Raw genomic sequence first — 20,931 nt, 5'->3', positions numbered from 1 at the left:
GGGCTCAGGACCCAGAACCTTCAGACGTTGGAGTCTAAACGAGCGTCACGCGCCTAGACAGCAGGATGGAACGTGACTCTGTCGGCGACAGATCGCGTACGAATGGCGCGACGTGAAAGAAGACTACCCGGTAGCAAGGAGTTCAGGGACGAATCAGCGGGAACGGGATCGCGCGAGCATTGAATAGCTTTAACGAAGCCGGGGGTATGTTCTCGCGTGTTCAGGCGACACCGAGGGGTCCGATGCGTTGAATCTTCGAGGCTGGATCGTTCGGACGATTTCCTGCGGCGCTGATAGCCGCCAGAAGACGGTGCAGCGCGGCACGTGCGACTCGCCACGAACAGTCCGCCTGCCCTACAAGTCGAAACTCTGTATCTGCGAACAAAAGGCCGGCTGCTACGTGTCCCTTAGGTCCCTCTTAAATACGTGACACGCGGATAACGGCCGGCTCCGTCGGATTCCGCGAGCGTGCCGAACTCACCCCCAAGTTGCTACGTGCGCGCACACGGGATTAAGATTCGATCAGCGATCGCAGCTCGAAGAAAAAGTGAACGCCGGTCCCGCGGGCCGACCTATTAACCGTTATCTCGCCGAGATAAGGAGGCAGGGTGACGCCGCGCCAAGCAATGGCCTCCAAATTTCAGATAAGCCCCGGCGAATTACGATCGCGCCGCTCTCGATCTTTTAATGCCGACCCTTCCGGCTGCGTAATACGGACTACACGTTTTATCGATTCGATACGCGTATTTTTAGTGCATGCTGGTAATTGCAGATGTTTATGGGATTTTGTGTTTTTGAGGGTTTGCAAAGGGTACCGCGTGAACGTTTATAGCTGATGGTGAATGGTGGGATGAATTTGGATGAAGGAGTCAGAGGAATAAGTGAGAAGGAGAATGTGGTTTATGTGAGAAATATGTAGGAAAGAGAACTCGTTTAATTTTAATCGCGTTGCCAGAATTCTTTCAAACTAATTTTATTAACACTAAAAATTTCAGACGGATCAAATTAACTCATGATTTCTCCTTTTTGCAATTATTAAAAAGGTAACAGCTGTTTCTCTGAGAAATTATTAATGAAATTGATTTAGCGATAGTCAAGCTGAATTGTAAATCAATTAAAGTCTCACTAGATGCATTCTTGGAGTTTCTACAGAGGAATTGCAAAAAGTCAATTTAACTGCTCCGTAATAATAGTATTAAATTTCTTCTGCCTTCTGATTACTTCTTTACAATCCTATGTTCCAATTTCCAATTAAAAGAGCATAAGAATACCTAACTACTACATTCTTACAAAACAATATGTTATTACAAACTCCAATACCCCAACTCATATTTCTAATTACCAACGCGTACCAGTTCAACGCGCCACTCTTGAAAACGGGAACCGCAGAAAAGCCGGTTCTCACCTACGCCGCTCATGCGAAAAGGCCGTTCGCGTAGAAACGATTGTCCGCAGCAGGAAAACAGCTGGAGCATCCGCGTGTTCGGCGGGCAGCAGTTTAAGTTTCCGCAGGTCCAAAGTTATAACGAGAATTGCTCTGCCCGCAAAACTTGCCAGTCTCCCGTGTGCACTGCCACCCCCGCGCGCCATTTCGCCCTTCATCTTTTTGTGTCCGCCACCCTTCCGAACCCTTCGCAGCCGGTTCCTTTCTCTTTCTCCCCGTTCGCGCTCGCGTGGCGCATGCTCCGCGAGAATTGTTCGCGTGCACTGCCCCGGTGTACTCGCCATGTAAACCGCGCGCACCACAGACATTTTTTTCCGATGCGAAATCCACAGTTTTCATCCCCCTCCTCCCACCACCGACGTCGTTTTCCTCTTCGCAACCAACGGATCCCACACGCGTTGCTCGCTCCCTTTTTCAGCTGGCGCTGTTGCTGCTACCGTTGCCGCTACCACTCGCAGGTATTCGCGCGGCGAGAATAAAACGCCGGCATATTTCAGACTTATTGCCCCGCGCGACGAGTATTCCCGGCCGCCCTTTATTGCACCTAGTTTCATTCTTTCCCAGTTTATGGCATTACCGCGCAACGGACGGAGTTACACGCGTTTGCCGAGCGTCTCCGCGTGTTTGTCTCTGGGTTCAGGATAGTTTCGCGGACGTCGGGAATGTTTTCAGAACAACGCCAAGCGTTTTTAACACTGAAACTACCGGACGGGTCAGAATTACCCATTTATAATTTCTTCTTTTTGTAATTATTGAAACTTTGATACATGTTTCTTTGAGAAATGATTAAAGAATTTGATATGCAAACTGAATTGTAAATCAATTGAAATCTCAATAGATGTGCTCTTGGAGTTTCTGTAGAGGAATCTTGAAAAGTCAATTTAATTGCTCAGTAGTTTTAGTGTTAAGGCGAACCAGAAGACGGAGAGATCGTTCGATCTGCTTTTTGAAGGACGATTCGTCGCTTTGGTTGTTTAATTCGGAATTATTTGGGCTTTGAAGTATTGACGAGGAAAGCTTAAGAATTAGTTCAGGTTTATTGATTGTTTTTTGTATATTTTGGAGAATACAGTAGAAGTTAAAAGAATTGAATATTTAATTGATGGACTGGATATTTTTGTAGATTTTGAAGATCTTGGGGAAGGAGTGAAATGAATATTTGAATAGAATTTTATTCTTTCTTATGTTAGTTTTGGTAATTTGTATAGGTGAAAGTATGAAATGGTTTTATAGTGCTATAAAAATGTAAGTATGCATACACATCTACAAACCAATTCTGAAATAATTGAAAATTTGTACGAACTAAAAGGTTGAAAAAGATTGGAATTTTTGACTTACCGAAGTCTCCTTGTAAGTTTGCAAAAAAATACATTTATATTATTAAAGTGAATTATTTCAAACATATAAATTGATTTATATAAAAATAACAGTGTTCAATTTAATATACACGCAATCCTTATTCTATAACCCGTGCATTTAGGAATCAACTATCAAGTTGGACAATCCTGACGTCATTAAAATACATTTCCTTTGAGGAAGTATTTGAATATCTGAGATCTCACCGCAAAAGAATCATTAATCATCAATAATCGTAATGCACCATGATGTCCAGCAACGAATAACATTTTAAATCAAACCATCACGTAATTATCGCTGCACCAATAACAATCAATTATTTTCGGAACGCGTTATAAATGTTTAAAGTAATGTGCGATTAATGAATTCCCGTAATTATGGTCTGTTTCTGATTGAAATATATTTCAATATTTACCTTGCTGTTCAAACGTTAATGAAATTAATTCGAGACGCGTAATCCGCGCACCGTGTCGCGACCACGACGCAATGATTTTACGTTGTTTTCAGGATACTTCCGGTGAGTTTACATAAATGTATGATTATTGCAGGATAAATGCGGCGGCCATTGATTTTCAGATAGCCGAGAAAGTTTCGATTTGGACAGCCGGACATACCGCACGAAACGCGTCACGCTTTCCATAGTAATGGTCGTGGAACAATCTGCCATGCCTAGATTTTCCGGTTTGAGACATAAAATATTACGGAAATATTGCTTCGCCACTTTGAAAAACGATGAATTACTTTCTCTTTGTGCCTGTGCTTCGCGAATAATCATAAATCACTGATCACATCATTTGATTAACTCTATAATGTAATCTGATATAACATTAATGTGAAATGAGATTAAAGTAATATTAAAATGATTAATATATTCATTTACTAATATTAAACTCTGTAAGTTATCAACATCTACTTCTTTCTACTCATCTTGTTACATTACCCCTCCCATGACATCTGAACACCAGATCCTAAACCTAACCTAAATAAAAAATCCACTTAACAGAAAAGTTTAACTTTCCTAATAAACAAACTAATCCCCCTCCACCAAACCAAACTCAGAATTCGCACTCAACCAAGTCCATTTAATTAACTCCAAGATCCGTTCGTTCAAAAGCAGCGCCACCCCCACTGAATTCGCCGTTAACAAACACACCCCAATCTTCATTTTACAACAAACCGCATCCAATCACAAACTTCCCTAAAACCGTCCAACTACCTATCCAAGGTCATCGGGAACTGGGAAAGGGATTAGGATTTCGATGAGTCCCGGGGAAGGCCGTCTGGTCCGCCGCGAGCGTTGAACAGAACTTGCCGAAAAGAGGATTCAGGAACGATCGAACGTTAACTTCCGGACAATTTGTCAGGACCCAGGGGCCGGGTCTCGCGCAGGCCGTGATAAATCCCGGATTTTCATAAGTTTTCCTTCGGAGGCACGGCTGCGGCCCACAGGCTCGAGGAGGTTTCTGGGGTCATCTCGCATTCCAGGTCGTTTCAAGCGTGATCGATTCGACGCGCACCGCTCGTCCGTCTTTCTTCTCGGGCCGCGTAAAAAGGGTAATGCGCGTGGTCGGTTGGCTGGAAAAGAAGGCGGCCAGGGAATGAGAGAGGAAGACAGCGAGATTTATCGAAGTTGCGGCTTGTTACCGGGGGCTTTACACTTCCGGCGAGGCTGCCGCGGCGTGGGCGGCGGACTCTTTCTTTCTCTCTCCGGCGAGCGCCGCGATAAAGGAGCCGGCAATTGATTAAGAGGGTCGTTTGCGCCAAGGAAATGCTACTTCAAACGCGACCCCGATCCGAGCGGCTTTTCAGGCCTCCTCTATCCCCGGCCGCTTTGATTCTTTTGTGCGCCGTCTCGCGTCAAAACTTCCACGGTAATCTGCTCCGTCGGCCCGGCGAACGAGTGAAAAAAAGAAAGAAAGGGAGGAAGAGCGACGCTTGGTAAACGCCCGACCGAGGAGGAATCGCGCGGGTATGGATTTACCATTTTATAACGGTTATCTCCGACCGTTCGCGAGATTCAACAGCCGCCGCCGCGCCGCGTCGCTTTGAGCTCCTGGAGAGTGTGCTCCCGCGTTTGTTTCCGCGAATAAAACGGAAGTGCGGGCGTGGACTTTTTGTTTTTTTTTCAAGTGGGGATTGAGAAAATATTCTGGTTTCAGGAGGAAAAGGAATTAATTTTTTCAATATCTTCTTCTCTTTTGAGATTGTATGAAGAATGTACCTTATGCTGGATGTTGGAGATCGCGAGATTATAGAGAATAGGGGGTTTAAGGTAATCTAACTTGAATCGGTTGGCATAATTTGATAGTTTTTGTATCTATCGATAATTACACTGCTTACTTGCATTTTGAAAACTACCTTTTTATTTTCATGATATTTTGTTGCGTTTTGTTAACTCTTTATCATAGTTAGATCATAACTATATCCATTTTATGATTTTTGAATACCTAAAGAGTACGGAATCTTTCTGTTTTCATTTTGTAGTTTCGAAATGCTATTCCCATTGCAGGAAATAATTGCGTAAAACTATTCACTAATTCCAAGTACACTTTCCCTTTCATTTCAAACTAAATTTCAACAGACAAGAATTTCTCAAAGCTTTCATACAAATATTTACAAAATAATCGATGAATCAATTCCTAGCATTCATTATCTTTCTTAAGGAATAGAATTACATTTTTCACATAAAGAATCACAGAATCTTTACCGGTTTATCATTTTTCTATATAATGCATGTTACTGTATTCTCAATATGTAATACTCAAATCTAAGAGTATTTTTGTTAGAACCATTGTTTGTCGTTAGCCATAAATATCACGTTTTTACCAAAATAGGTCCATTATTCAGCAAGGTAATGCTAATATAATTTTCTAAGCTCACGCACAACGTGACCCCAACCCTCGATAAAGCGCAATAAACGATCGGCTTATCAGCGAAAAATGCTTGCCATAGAAGTATTAGCGATAATGCGGGACGGGGATCAGCGTATTTTAGTAAAATAATTCTGCATTAGACCACACACGTGCCGGCTAATCTAACGGGAGCCACGCGAGCACACTTCGAAAACCTGAAAATTAATTGCGATCCCAAAAATACGAGGGGACAATCCCCATTATAATAAATTCTGGAGTAAGTTTCGCGGAGGCTGTGACCCCGACGGAATTTATGCGGCGTATAAGCCAATTATTTATCGTCGTTGCGGCTTCGTGACCCAGGAATCGTCAACCGTGTAACTTACTTTAATGTACCGCAATGGATTGGGCAAAAAAATTCTTTGTTCAATTTGTTCCGTGAATAATTGCTGATTCTGAATTACTAATAACGGGAATTAAATTTCATAGAATGACATTAATTACACATTGAAGATATTAATCAATTTTAATTATTAATTTCTTATAATATATAAGAATTTTAAAATTGATTGGTATTGATAGTATCTTGCTTTCATATATCTCGAGCGAAAATTTTTAAATTATTCATTTCTTTTGCTTTTTAGAATTATGACTTTCTGATGACTTATTCCAGTCGTTATGATCATTAATGTGCATTTTGCGGAAAATTTGTATATACCATAATGAATGAGAACCTCAAATAGCGTATTGAATTTCGTTCGTAAGTGTTATGCAGTGGGCATCAAAGAGTTTAACTGGAATTAGAGCTTGTGAATCGAATTTCTCATCTCCGATATCAAAATTTAAATGTTACGTCTACCCAGCAGTATATCATGTTCGCTTCGTATTTGGATATAAATTACATGAATTCAAAATTCTCGTTTATAGCGGTACACGTATTGACTTTTCATGTGCCAACGGGTATACCAAATCGATTTTCACGAAAACTGAATGTAGAATTACTTTTTCTATGTTGGTGTTTTATTCCTAACAAATTCTATCATACACACAGTCTCACCCTGCACGCCTTTCCGAGAATGTTAATTTGCATATACGTTATGTAATAATGATAAGAACTAATTACATATCACTTTAATTATCAATACGCTCAATAACATTTCATTTCGCAAATAGTTAAGCCTTCACCGTCCTATGTCGAGGTATAGTTCTCGTACATTAAAATAATCTTCGAAATCTTTACAAACTAAACAAAACGTTTTAAAGTAATTCGGTTTGTATATTGCTAAATCAATTTCTTTAATAATTCCTCAGAAAAACATCTGTTATCTTTTTAATAATTGTAAAAAGAAGAAATTAGGAATGGAATATTTTGACCCGTCTGGTAAAGCATCAAACATTCTTTCTTTGCAACAAGATCTTCCATAATTACATAACAATACGTCTATAAAATTACATTAACATTTTCATTTTCAAGAAAAACTTGAGGTTGTATCGTAATTCAATCAAATAACGCTAACCCAAGTGCCAGAGTCAAAAACGAAGAAGTTCGTACCGCGAAGGGTTAAATTTTAATGCCGCGGTGATGCGAAAGGAAAAAAAGAGCGCTATGGTTAAACTTACCTGTGCCAGCAGCTCCTAGCCTCAGAACAGCATCACCTTGAAGGGAGATGGAGAGGGTGGCGGTGTCCTCCAAGCGTGCAAGAACTTCTTCGGGAATGTCCTCGGGTTCGCGGAGGCGGAGGGTGACTTCACCTCCGCCTCCGCCACCCTGACCACCTCCACCCCCGGGACTCGTCGACGCAGAGTACATGAACACAGATCCGTACCCATGTAATGACTGCAGCGGCAGCCTGACGCCGCCCACTTCCCCGACCGGACCCTGAAAAACGACCAATTTGTGTTAAGAATAAGCTGCCACGAAAGTCTCCGCTTGACTGTCGAAGAATTAACTTCGATACTGCAGTATAGAAAGGGTCGTTTCTATGCACATCTACAAGTTACAGTGTTTCTTCCATATTTTCCATTTTTTCACGTTAATGATCTTATGTTAGGTTAAGTTTTACTAGGTCATTTGTACTTCTATTTAATTTCGTAGAAAACTGTAACTCGAAAAGGAATATTTCAAAAATGAAATGTTTATCTATGTGAAATTTGCTCAATTATAGGATAATTATATTTTTAATTGATTTTCACTGTCAAATTTTCAAACGTTTCAACTGTTGTTATTTTATGAATAGGAAGATAGGTTTGTCGTTTTTAAGTAAATTTTTGAAAAGTATTGATACACGATTTTATCGAAGTTCCTTACTATTTATTTCTATTAAATATTATAACGCAGTTCGAAAGCTTCGAACAGTTATATAGTTGTCCTCCGAATGGCGGCCATATTCTACCGAGATACACGGTTACGTTTATCGCGAGGCTCGCCATCGGGCTTCCATTCGTTCGTCTGCGCTACATATAGCCATCGAACGTTCTTTTACGCGCAGAAATATTTTGCCAATTTCACCATCTATGCAAATTTCCATTCGCGAACGTCAATATTTGCTGAATCGCGTCGAAAAAGGATTTCGATGTACCGGCGCACGATTCGCCATCGAACGCATCGGCCATGATGGCTTCCCTAAAAACGATAATACCCGGTGTTAAAATAGAGAACCATCGTTCCCTTCAGCTATAAGAAGGGAAGCAAAGAAATATGCGTTCTTTATTCAATGGGTGTGTTTATATATCAATTCGTAAATTGCGAAACGGCTTTTTATACGTATAATATACGAGTCCATTTAATGGACCAGATTGGAGTAACCAATGATACAAGGTTTACGTTAGGCATAAATTTTGTTTCGCTGTGCCTTGCCTTTTACAATATTTTATTTACTCGTAAATATACGTGTTACGATGCATTGTTAAATCATAGTGACCTCATTTGCTTTTTCACATTATTTACAATCGCCTTTTATGAAACCGTTCTTGAAAACTTCTGCAGAAATGTGATCACGGTTCCGACACAAATACGTAAACCACTCGGCACGGATATCAGAATTTATTACGTAAACCTTAAATTTATAATTTCCATTCAAAGATTTAACTTATCTTTCTTCTATAATAATCAAATAATTAATTTCAATTTCTTAAAAAAGTACCATTTTCAATTCTTGGCTCTATATCAAATTAAACTCGAAGTGTAGCTTTTATATCAAATCTAATAAACGTAAACCTTATCCAATTCACATTGTTCAAAACTCAATATTACAGTAAGTGCACGTCTACGGCAAAAATAGACTTTGTTCTGCACCAAAATTAAAACGAATAAATTCTTATGAACGTAGTGAACCAAGGAATCGTAAACCAAAGAGTTAATACTCTAACAAAAACACGGAGACACACCTTAACCCCTTGCCATACAATATCGTGCCAGTCTCGTCGTGAGGATTTCAAATAAAATTTAACAAATATAAACATTATTCAATCTGTTTGAAGGCACATTACATATTATTCGTCTGTTATCAATTATTATACTTCAGAGCACCCGTTAACATAAAATAAGACTGGAAGTTTGTCTTACTTTCAATAAACTATTAATAACAAAGTAGTTAGATGGATCACAGTTCACAAATAAATCATAGAGCAAGTAGTTAACACTAATACTACCAGCTCAAAATGATTCGTTTCTGATTACTCCTTCATAATTATTAAAAATATAACCTAATTCTCTGAGAAATTACCAAAGAAATTGGCTTAGTAATACACAAACATAACTGTAAATTAATAGAAATCTCAATAGATGTACTCTTACAGTTTCTGTAGATAAATTCCAAAAGGTTAATTTGACTACTCGGTAGTTTCAGTGTTAACAATCACTGACTGCAATGTTAACTCCGCCATTACTTTCGCTTTCAAGGTGAAAAGAATCACTGTATGAATTTGACGCGATGAGTTCATTCGCGTGGAAACAGCTGCGAGTAAAAGGGTGTCGAACGGAAGGGTGCCAGGTAAAATGCAAGAAGCAACCGTAAAATATACGCAAGCGGTAAAAATGTCCCGTAAAAAGCGCCGGCGAGGGGAAGCTAACTCGTGAGAGTCGCCGGCATGTTTATCGGCCCTCCTTCAGGCGCCCTGGGAGCACCTTAGATTTATCTGGACAGGATTTTCGCCCTTGACCGAACTCGCGGTCTGGTCTATCGATACCTCGTATCGATGTCTCGCAACATGCCGGCAAGTAGCGAGAAATTCTCCGGAAATCCATTACCGTAATCGTCTGACCTGTCTGCTGGAACCGCAGGACTTCGAACTTACCCCGATGAAAGTCAAATTGGAAACTTACCCCCGATGAGTCCGATTTAACTTTGCAAGATCGACACCGACGCGGTTACTATTTCGTTCGCAGTTGGTTTTCGTAGTTGCGTTATTTAGGATCTGTTAGTAGCAGTTATAAATAATCGAGGAATTTTTAACTTTAGTGAAAATATTGAGTACGAGAAAAATTATAATATAAATTTCTCGTTTTATAAGTTCTATGAATTTTCAATGAAATAACATTTAAAGAGTAGCGTTTGAAAATATTGGAAAAAAATTCAATGGGTAGTTTTCTCAATAGGTAAATTCAATTGCTAAAAATGTGAAATAATATTTGTACAGCTTAAGTACAAAATTATGAAAAAATACAATTTTATTGGATCTCTTGTATTATGATATCATTCTCAACTATAATCGATACGACTACTTTGTCATTAACAATTTATTGGAAAAAGAGAGAAATTGTAGGAATATTCCATGTCTATGTTTGTTCTTAAGTATTATAATTGATTACTGAAGAATAATATTTATTTGGAATTCGAATGACTAGAGTAATATTTATGTTTATTGAATCATGTTGAAAATCTTCACGAATCAGATACGTTGTTATAAGGCAAGGGGTTAAGTTCGTATAATGTTAAATCGAATTAGTCGAGAATAACTACGAAACATTAAAAAATAAAAATATTCGAGATGAAGTTAAGCTTATCACTACGAAGAATCACACTACCAATGTCAATTGTAAAACCGTTGTCCTCAAAAAAAAAATAGGAAGACAGAAACAAGAGTCCTGCTGGCACAAGGAAAGAAGGAATTCAAGCGAAACGGTAATCCAACTTGCATTTCTACAGCATGAATCATCGTTCACTTCGATTCAAAGCCTGGAACAAAAGCCTGCGGAGTCAAACCGCCGATTATTTACGACGCTCGAAATTCGGGTAAAAGTCGAACTGTTCCCATTTCACGGGTACGCGACGGAGCCGGGTTTCCCGCGTTGTCAGCGCGATAAGACAGCTTTACGAGCGTGTTGACGGCAGTTTGAAAAGTGCATGAACCGCCAAGTATCATCAAACACGGAGGCACGGCGCACGGCTGACAAGGAGATGCCAGGCCGTCTCTTCGCGAGGACAAACAGCCGGAAATGTGGCTATAACAATGCGGATACGCAGCGAGCGCTCCTCTGTATGCCCGTTTTCGGCGAACGGGAATATCGATACAACACCGGCGCAGCGTAGATTTCCTGAGCTGTAACGTAAATACGGGCTATGGCTCCCGGTTTCGATCCCCGACCCCCTCCCCGCTTACCCTAAAATCGATTCCGCGTGTTTGCTAAATTACCGGGGACTCGAAAAACGACGACAGGGGGCCGCGTGTAGACTTCATACGTGGATGCAGCGAATTCCAGATAACCGACGCGTGAGAAATCGCACGAGTTTTCTTTTTCCATTGCTCGGAAACGTTCAATGGAGCTCAGTTGTGTGAAAAGGAAGTTGATACTTTTGGGTATTGGATAATACTAAATCTGTAATACGTGTGTCAGTAAAAATAGTATTTTGTTTAGATTTATGGTTTTTATAAAATGCAGTTTCTATAAAATACATTTGACTAAAATGTTAAATACAGGTATAAATACTTTGCGTCTCAAAATTGCATAGAATATCGTATATACTCTTAAAGAAACAAAACATTACCACCCTGGAAACTATATCTCCCAGACCCGGTGTTATTTTTCTACTCGAAACAACAGTACCAATCCTACAAATTTCAATCCCATTACGATACACCAAACAAAAAAAAAGCGAGAACTCGTTCCGCGATTAATTCCTTCGACGCCCGGCGCGCGCGGCGAAATCCTCTCCGAATCGCGCTAATAAATCAAATACATGTCAATACCCATAAAACGTTCCATTATTTCAGCGAGCCGTGAATCGAAGGCAGGGCCAGTCGAAACTCGAGTGGATCGGATGAAAAAGATCCCCGGAGGAAAATCGAGGGTCGCGCATTCCGATGGAAGGGCTGTCCCCATTGTTGGCCTTTGCTGTTCGGCCAGCAGTCATTAAAGTGAATATTACGGTAATATGGGGAAATTGTGGATGCCGCGCTAGGCGGAAAGTGGAGACCGAAAACGACGGTGATGTGCCGACACTTGTTCGCCGACCAAGAGAGAAAAAGTAAAAGATAGTAAGAGGGGAAGAGAGAAATAAAAAGAAAAAGAGGGAAAAAAAAGAAATAAAGGAGATAAAGAGCGAAAGATGGAAAGAGAGAAAAGCCAGGAGAAATAGAAAGAGAGAAAGCCTTGGAATGAGAACTAGAAGGCGACAGAAATAGAGAGGGAGAATGAGAAAAAGAGAAGTGTACAAGAACAGAGAGATGGAGAGAGAAAGAGATGAAAAGAGAAAAGGAAAAATAGAGAAGGGGATAGAAAGAGAAAAAGAGAAAGAGATGGAAAGAGAAAAGCAGAAATAGAGAAGGGGATAGAAAGAGAAAAAGAGAAAGAGATGGAAAGAGAAAAAAAGAAAGAGATTGGAAGAGAAAGAGAGAAAAAGAGAAGCAGGAGACCGTAAATTTTCCAGCGACGAGCGATTGCTGGGTACGCGTCGAATTCACAAAGAGAGATCGCGTCGCAACACGGCCCGCTCTCATCCGTTCCCTCCTTTTCCCACCTTCACGCTTCTTCACCCTTTCCAGTATCTCCCTCTCCCCCGACATTCGCGAGCGAACGAACATTTTCTCGCGTCCGTCCGTCGTTTAGCGAACGCTCGCGCCGCGGAACAGCAGAACAAAGCAGATTGCTCTCGGCCCGCATTAAGTTCCGCCCGGCTCCTCGTCCGGCAGCTTAATGACTTATCAGACGGGAAAATAGCGTGAAAGTGGATTATTCAAATTCTTCGTTGCGTATTTACTATGCATGGGAAATATCAGCAACAATTTCGACGCCGCGCGGAGAGTTTGATTACAGCGCGAACAAGGTTTTTCCTTGTGTGTCCGCGGTAGTTCTTTGCCCGGCGATAATGCGGCCAACTCAGGCGGCAGGTTTGTTACGACGTATTGGAGGGGATGGAATTACGCGAAATTGCCGGGAAAATTTGTTGATGGTTGTTCTGTTCTGGTTTGCGCGAATTTGTTAGAACGTTTCTGGAAAGGATGTTCATTGTTTTGATTGATGTTGGTCGGAACTAGACTGCCGGGGTAGTTGTATTTATGATATGTTTCTGTGAAATATGGTGAATTATATGTCATGTTACAACTTTTTACAACTTTTGTACTATTTCGAACAGTACTTCAATAGCAGTGGCATTCAAACCTTTTAGAAAGACAATAATTTTCTATTCAACGCCATTTTCCGGAAATAGGTTCTCACAGATAAAATATTGCACAACTGCAATCACGCCAATTACAAGCTTAACAAATAATAAATAAAATACATCCGCATCACATTCAATCAACTTCCTATTCCACTAACAAAAGTAACACGCCAAACTTCACCAATTAAAAATCCCTAAACCATTACTTGAATCAAGTAAAAGTTCAATCCCATCCCCGAATCCAATCATATCCACGTAAATCTTCGTTCCAACGCCAAATCCATTTCGTTCCGCAAACCACGCCCCTGAAAAACTCGCAACCCTCAAGCCCCAACCCTTCAACGGGTCTTGTTTCGTTTACCCGCAACAATCGACTGTTTAACGTAACACGGAACGTCCATAGGCGAGTGGACGGCGAGGAATATTCCCCGCTGAATCGGGTGACACAAACGACGCCACGGCCGCAGCGAAAATATAAATGTTGCCAAGGGCAGGGGTGGCCCAGGGGAAAATCACGTGGCCGTGTATCTTTTTTTCGGCAGCGCCCGGCTGTCACGCTCCCTGCGCAGCTTAATGCACTCTGGCCGCTACGACAAAACGCACTTTACGCGCGTCAGAAAAATGAGGGGACACGGAGCGCGCGTGTCGCGCCGCGGCCGCGGTCAGATACTTTGTAAACAATGTGTCCAGCACGCGGCCTCCCGTACCCTTCCGTCGTCCCAATTCACCGAACGCGCGCTGCAAACCGGTGCACGGCCATTTCGCAGCAATAATTCATCGCTGGGAACATTTATGCGCGCCAGCGCGCCCGCGCGTGAACCACCCCTACCCGGGTCACTCTTTTTTTCCGCGTCGCCACGCATCCGTGTTTTATACAGTTTGAAAAATGTTCTATTGCCGCGTTTGGATCGCGCCCCCTCGATTTACCTCCGCCCGACGAGATACTCCTTCTTTCCGTCTCTTTCTCTCCCTCTCTCTTTGCCCTCGTCGTTTTCCTTCACTCCCTCTATTTGTTTTTCACCGCCGTTCTTTTCGCGCCCGACAGATATACGATCGCACCAGGGGGTGCGGAGCGGGTGAGGCTGTTTTCTATGTGCTGAATTTCCGAAAATCGAAGCGCCCGGACAAAACTACGATGCGTTTCATTCGGAGTTGTGAATTATGGAGCTATTTCAAGTTCGGATTTAGTGGGATGTCTTTGGTTAATAGTCTGCTGCAGATTTATGAGGGATGGAGATGTTGTATCGTGATGAGATTAGGTGTTTTCTTTTTTGGGTGTGGTATTGTGGTTTTTGAGTGTTTGATCAAGCTGATAGAGGATTTTCTTAGGGAATTTCGTTTTTGAATACGTTACAATCGACAGTGCGTTGGGTTTGCTTAAATTTTTAATGTGAGCGGTACTGTCTGGCTATCATTTGTTATTTCCACTTACAACGACCGCTTAGAACCATATCGTTCTATTTCTGTTCAATTCATCTGTCAAATGTTCATCGATTTAACGACTGCTATACCAATATCCAGAAACAATAGTCATCTGTATTTTATGTTTATTTAAATGAAACACATTTCGAAATTATAAAGTCAGCTATATAAATAACCATAAAATAGTGCTTCTTATTCATTCTTATAGATACATTCCAGTCATATCTAATTTTCTACATACATAAAGTATATAGTATTCTAAAATTCATAGCAATGAAACTTTAAACGCATATCTGTCGCTTTTTCCATTTACTACAACCTCAACAAAACCATTAACAGAGCGAATGAATCCGTCCTTAATTCCAGTCTCCGTAAACCAACAAATTCAAACCTACACGAACATCTGCATCGAACTCTCATGCTATCCACCAATACGCATCCACCGCCATTAAAGGATTAAAACAGGCAACTGCACAAAATAAGAGACAATCTGCCCGAAATGCAAATCGATCGCAAAAAATTGATTTAAATGAAACGCGCAGTAAACACGATAATTACGTTTCACAGTATACCGGCGATCGACGATATTAAATGCCCTCGATTCAAACTTTTTTTCCTCGGTCCAATGATCAGGCGACGGTTGTAAGAATTTCAATTTGGACGAGTGCACCGGGCGGCCGCGCCAGCAAAATGAAACTGCGGCGATCGGATGTGTGTACCTGGAACCGTGGAAAGTCGACACCGACAGCGTTACACCGTGAATTTCGATGACTATGAAGCGTTATCCGTGCGCGATATAGTTTCGCGAGCTGGCTATCGCGACGAGCGGAATGTGCGCGGATTCGCGGTGCCCGGATGAATTATTCTCGCGAGTCGGTCGCGCTCGAATTGCACCGGCATGGCATCGAACGCGCGGCATTGTGTGCCAGCCGCTTCGCGAAGCTTTGTTCTGCAGCTTTTCCGCGCGCCGGGACACCTGTGAACACCTATGCGACTTTTTTCCATCGCGACATGCATGCTCGGAGTCTTGTTATCATTTGTTTACGCGCCCGGCGACGTGACTTCGAATTGACTCTGCCGGATTGTAAATACGGATGCGTCCGGCCGGCGTCATCATTGGTCAACTGCTTTTTGCTCGCGAGTAGCTTGAAAAAATGAGACAGTGGTTTCATCATTGTTTATCATTCTTCGTCTTTGTTTATCTTTCTTCATCTTTTCGGAAGTGGGAAGTTTTTATCTGAATCATTTTGTAACGATAATGATATCGTGCGTGATATGTATTGCGTAAACTTAGGAATCCAGATAAGTAAAATATAATTAAGCGCTATTCGCGTAACTAGGGATGTACAGTCATATATTTATATCGAATGAAGACTTTAATTTAATTTTTATTTCGATTCTATTGCTTCTTGGTTGTGAGTAATTTGAAAAAATAGGACAGAAGTTTCATCCTTTTTAAGAGATGGGGAGGTTTGACGTGATTTATTTTGAAGAATAGAGAAATGAGTTGATTGTGGTTTCTTAAATTGAATATTTGTTTGGAAGATATCAGTGATATTAATGTGAATTCTGTTTCACGATAAATCCAATTAGTCAGGTTGAATTATAAAGCTTAACTTTGTGCAGGAAAACGGGGAAGAGTTCAGATGTTTCATTTAAATAATGTACGGTACGTCAGGAAACCTTATAAGCGAATTTGAAAGAATCGATAGAAGATATCGAAATTAATTGAGAGATCGAGCTTCTATGCACAGATAAAAAAGAAGTAATCAGAAATGTTTATAATCGAAAAAAGATACCGATGACCGTTAGTATTATCGAGCAATAATATTAAGCAATACTATAATTTGAAATCCGCAAATACCATTACACGAATACCATTTCGGACCAAATTTTCGCCGATCGGAGGAATTCAAAATTTTACCGAACCATTCCCCGCGACGGTCGTTACAATGAACATCTCGAACCGTCTTCGTAAATGTCCTATTTCTTTTTGTTTCGTGTCATTAATCGAAGGAACGCGGCACTATGTTCGGCCGGTGAATGAATTAAATTGTATAACGCTCGAGCCGGTATTTTATTTTCCGGTTTCATCCACAGCACGCCGCGCCGTCGACGTTTAAATATTTCAGGGTTTAATTATCAGCTGATGATAATTAGGGGGGAATCATTTATATTTGGACGGAAGTTCCGAGGGCGGAACCGCGTCCCGGAATACGTTATAGTACGCAAAGATATTTGGCGTGTATAATTCAAACAGATTTTTACGTCGGTGATTACCGAACGCGGAATTAATTGTGTTCGCATTACGTTCCGCCCGCTGATATATTCCGTTTTGTAATTAACGGTACACACACACATGCAACACGGCCGATTCTATATTAACCATATCTTTACCCTCCTGCTTTCCCTTACTCCCCGAAATCCCGCGTTCCCCGCTTCGTTCCGTTTATAGGAGTTCTCTAATTGCGATATCGTGAAAAGCAACGCCCGAAGCGGTATTATGCAAAATTAAATCATGTGACCGGGGCTTCGCCGCCGCCACGATACATTTCGGGATCGATAACGCCGCGTTCCGAATAAACGAGAATGAAATATTCATGCGGTCACTCGGAACGGAACGGTTGCTGTGTACGCCAAGCGAATATGCCGCGAGAATTAATACTTCGGGGGCAGAGGGTATTTCGTCTTCCGTTCCCGCGGTTTCATACGGAAGTTCGGTTTGAAGTTTCGAGTTGGCGAATTCGTTTCAGGCTCTGTACGTAGTTCTTCTCACAAGAAGAATATAGCAGTCTGATGCTCCGAAGAGAATTTAAATAGGAGCTTGTTCTTTTGACGAATGATTTCGGTGAAGAGAGTTGAAAGTTGTAGCAGATTGCTGGAAGTGTAGCTTTTGTGAAACTTGATGGTTTAGGGGGGAGAAGAATTTAAATTAAAGATTTATATATACCGTATTATAATACAGTACGCATGTAAAAATTTCCTATTTTTATATTTTCTAATTTTTATATTTTCTAACTTTCTAGTTCTCTAATCTTCTAATTTTCCTACGTTCCTATTATCTCATATTTGCAGTTTCTCATCTTTATATTTTTTATTTATCCTATTTTTCTATTTCCCTGTTTCCTCTTTCCCATTTTATATTTTCCTATCTTACCATTCCCTGAAAAATAGATGAAATTTCTCTCAAATTTCCATTTGACGCTTTTTCTAATAATTAATCAAAACTATAAATACAAAAAATATCGCTAACTACACAATCATAACAACTTAGGCTTACAAAGATCTTCATTATATAAACTACAGAAACTAAATTAATATATAATTAATATATAAATTCTACGGCAACATGAATCCGCTTCCAGTAAACGAACGAATATTTGATCAAAATTAGTGGTCGAACCATGAATGATCAGATAACATGTGTCAAGTCTTACAGCAATATCGTTCGTTGATGAATGCTTTGGACGTGGAACAACGTAGCTCCGGTAGACGGTTCATTTGTTCCCAGCGTTATCAAACAGAATCGGTCCGCAGCGTTGCAGCGACAAGCAAATTCTCCTGGTGTCTGGGTTTAACGTCGGATAAGCAGTAACGGCGCAGTTACAGTGCAGCGCGGCTGGTGTCCGACGCGGCCGTTGGCCATGCCCGGCTGTTTGTTTCAATTAAAAGTTATTATCCGCCGTGTAAAAACTTCAATGCGCGGACCGCTAACATTTTTAAACCGCCATTGCGCATGCGGAACGCTCTTTTTCCCGCCCTCTCTTTCGCCGTGGGTCGGGGCGCACAATTACCGGGAATGACTCCGCGAATTGGTTGTTTCGGCGGAATAACGTATCTGCATGAAATTACGATTTCGCTGTTCCGACGATCTTGGTAACATTGTTTGTCCTGCGTTAACGGAATAACGCTGTAGCACAAGATAGAGTTTGAATTTCCGCGGGAAATTTTGTTCGACGATGAATGCGATAAAGAATAATCGCGAGTCGTTACTTGAAGGGTGTTTGTGCTTAAAAAAGGTTGTAAGTGGCAACATTGAATTTTTCAGAGGAAGATAATTATTTGACAGTATGTTAAATGTTATGTCGTAGTGGTGTAATATTTCAATGGTTATCAGTGCTGTGGGTAACTGCTATTATTGATGGTTACTTACAAAAGGAAAATTGCATTTAAATTGTGTTATTATTCATTCTGTTATGGGATTATGATAGAAAAAGAAAGTTTTTAGTTTTGGTATTTGCAGTGTTTTCTACAAGCGAAGTGCATGTATTAGGTAATAAGATAAATAAGTTTCGGTGGAAGTTAAATGTATTTGAATTCTATGAATTTAATTATAATTCATTGCGTGATTTAATGTGTATTTTACTGCGTTATGAAATTAGTAATATAAAAGGAATATGGAATATGTGCAAACGTATTTTTGTTACCACCCAATATTATGTACTCGTAAAATGAATATGTGGCTGAAATAGAAAGGGGTTGAAGAGTTGTTAACTTAGATGAACAAGGTACGTGAAATTTGAATAGAATCGTTTACATAGAAGATAAATTACATAATATTTATTGTAATTTACCAATAATAATCGATATGTACCGTGTTCTATGTGCGGAATATTATCTATAGACGTAAAGTTTAAGTCCATTGATATTGGCATACAAAGAAAAACGATTGAATAATATTTAATGCTTTGTTACAGAATTCAATAGAAATATTTTGTTTTAGAAATAAAATTAAAATTAAAATTAAAATTAATATTCTCTATCATGTAAATAATGCCTACTTGTATTTTTTAACATGAACGTTACTAGTGTAATTATAAATCACATTTCCAAACTCTTCTTTATTATATAGAAAAATTGATGAACGTATATAACTTACCGACATATTTTTATTAAGGGAAAAATGAAAAAATGTAGAGTAATGTCGTAACGTCGAGAAGCAGATTTTTTTATGCACCACATATTATAGTTTAAGAGTGCAGAAACGCTGAACAATAACTTACAGTTGAAACTACAACGTGATTAGTGTAACATGTAGCTGAGGAAGAATGTACTAGATAAATTCGTACGATCTGACTCGAGGTCGCTGAATATTCCGAGAAACGCGTATTACATAAATTAAATTATTACCCTTAAGGTTCTTTCCTGGTTACTCATCAAAAATTTAAACACGTCCATTTACAAAAATGAACAAGACTTCAAAAATAGTGTAAACACTAAATATTAAATTATATAAAGTAAATATTAAAAATATTTTTTTAAAAGTAATAAAATGAAGTTGCTATAATACAAAAACGTTAATAAGAATAGAACTGAAACTTCTCACGAATGTCTGAAAAATATTTCAGAACCTAGTCAATTACATTCGAAATATTATGCTAATACATAATATCTCTCACGCAATGTCAATACGTTATAATCAAGAAGAAATGCATAAACTAACTATACCGTCATCATTAAAAGGAATTGTTCCACCACATTCATTCCAACAATTCATAAAAGTAATACAAAAAGCTTTAAGAAGAATCCCATACACTAAACCGCAGACATTTACCGAAACATAAATTACCGAAGCCATTCGAACCCAAAAACAAAATTCAAATATGTACGTTCCCTCCATAAGCTTCATCAATCCAAAACCAAAATGCTCACGAGCGCAGTAGATCTACAAAGTTTGCCCCTATTCGTCAATTCGCGCGAGGGTAGATCCGCGAGGCCGTATGGCGACAAAATGGCGAGGAACGAGCAGCCGTGCCGCGAAATAATTTAACGGCGCCTCTCGGTGGAAGACGAAGTCACGTCAAGAACAGGGACGGGAACTTTAACCGCGAATTATAGACGCGACTTTTCTCTCCGGCCGTCCTATGAAAGTGGAGAAAAACGGGCCGGCCTGTCTTTCGCGGCTGGCTCTGGGTAAAAAGTTGTCTGGCTTCTATCGGGGTAACGTCCTGGCCCCCGCATATAATAAAACGGGTCGCCTTTCACGGAAACGCTCTCGGCCCTCGAGGCGCTTTTCTTTTATTTCTGACGTAATTACGCGGAGAGCCACAAGAAAAGGAAGGAAACTGCAAAAGGGCAGTCGAGGAGAATGGGACCGGCCGAGGCCGAGGCCGAGGTCGAGAGAACTCCGGAGAGAAATGGCTACTCGCGGAATATTCGCGATGGTCGCGGTTCTACCCTCTGCCCGGTCGCGACCTACTACCTTTGTTTTCTCAATAAACTGCCCGGCCGAACTTCGACCGCTCTCGTGGACATT

General features: G+C 40.5%; 1 protein-coding gene across 12 annotated transcripts in view; it reads right to left on the bottom strand.

Moving 5' to 3' along the window:
• LOC116426634 (uncharacterized) overlaps positions 1–20,931 on the bottom strand; it is a 651,129-nt gene that overhangs the window by 271,786 nt on the left and 358,412 nt on the right. For all 12 annotated transcript variants that reach the window (XM_076369924.1, XM_076369923.1, XM_031975851.2 and 9 more), the window contains one exon: positions 7,273–7,531. In XM_076369924.1, the coding sequence (XP_076226039.1) occupies positions 7,273–7,531 (259 nt within the window). The remainder of the gene's footprint in view (positions 1–7,272; positions 7,532–20,931) is intronic.

Source organism: Nomia melanderi, chromosome 8 (genome assembly GCF_051020985.1).
Source record: "Nomia melanderi isolate GNS246 chromosome 8, iyNomMela1, whole genome shotgun sequence".
In the NCBI taxonomy this organism is placed as follows: Eukaryota; Metazoa; Arthropoda; class Insecta; order Hymenoptera; family Halictidae; genus Nomia; species Nomia melanderi.
Note: the sequence above shows the minus strand (reverse complement) of the source record. Positions and strands in the feature narration are given on the sequence as shown.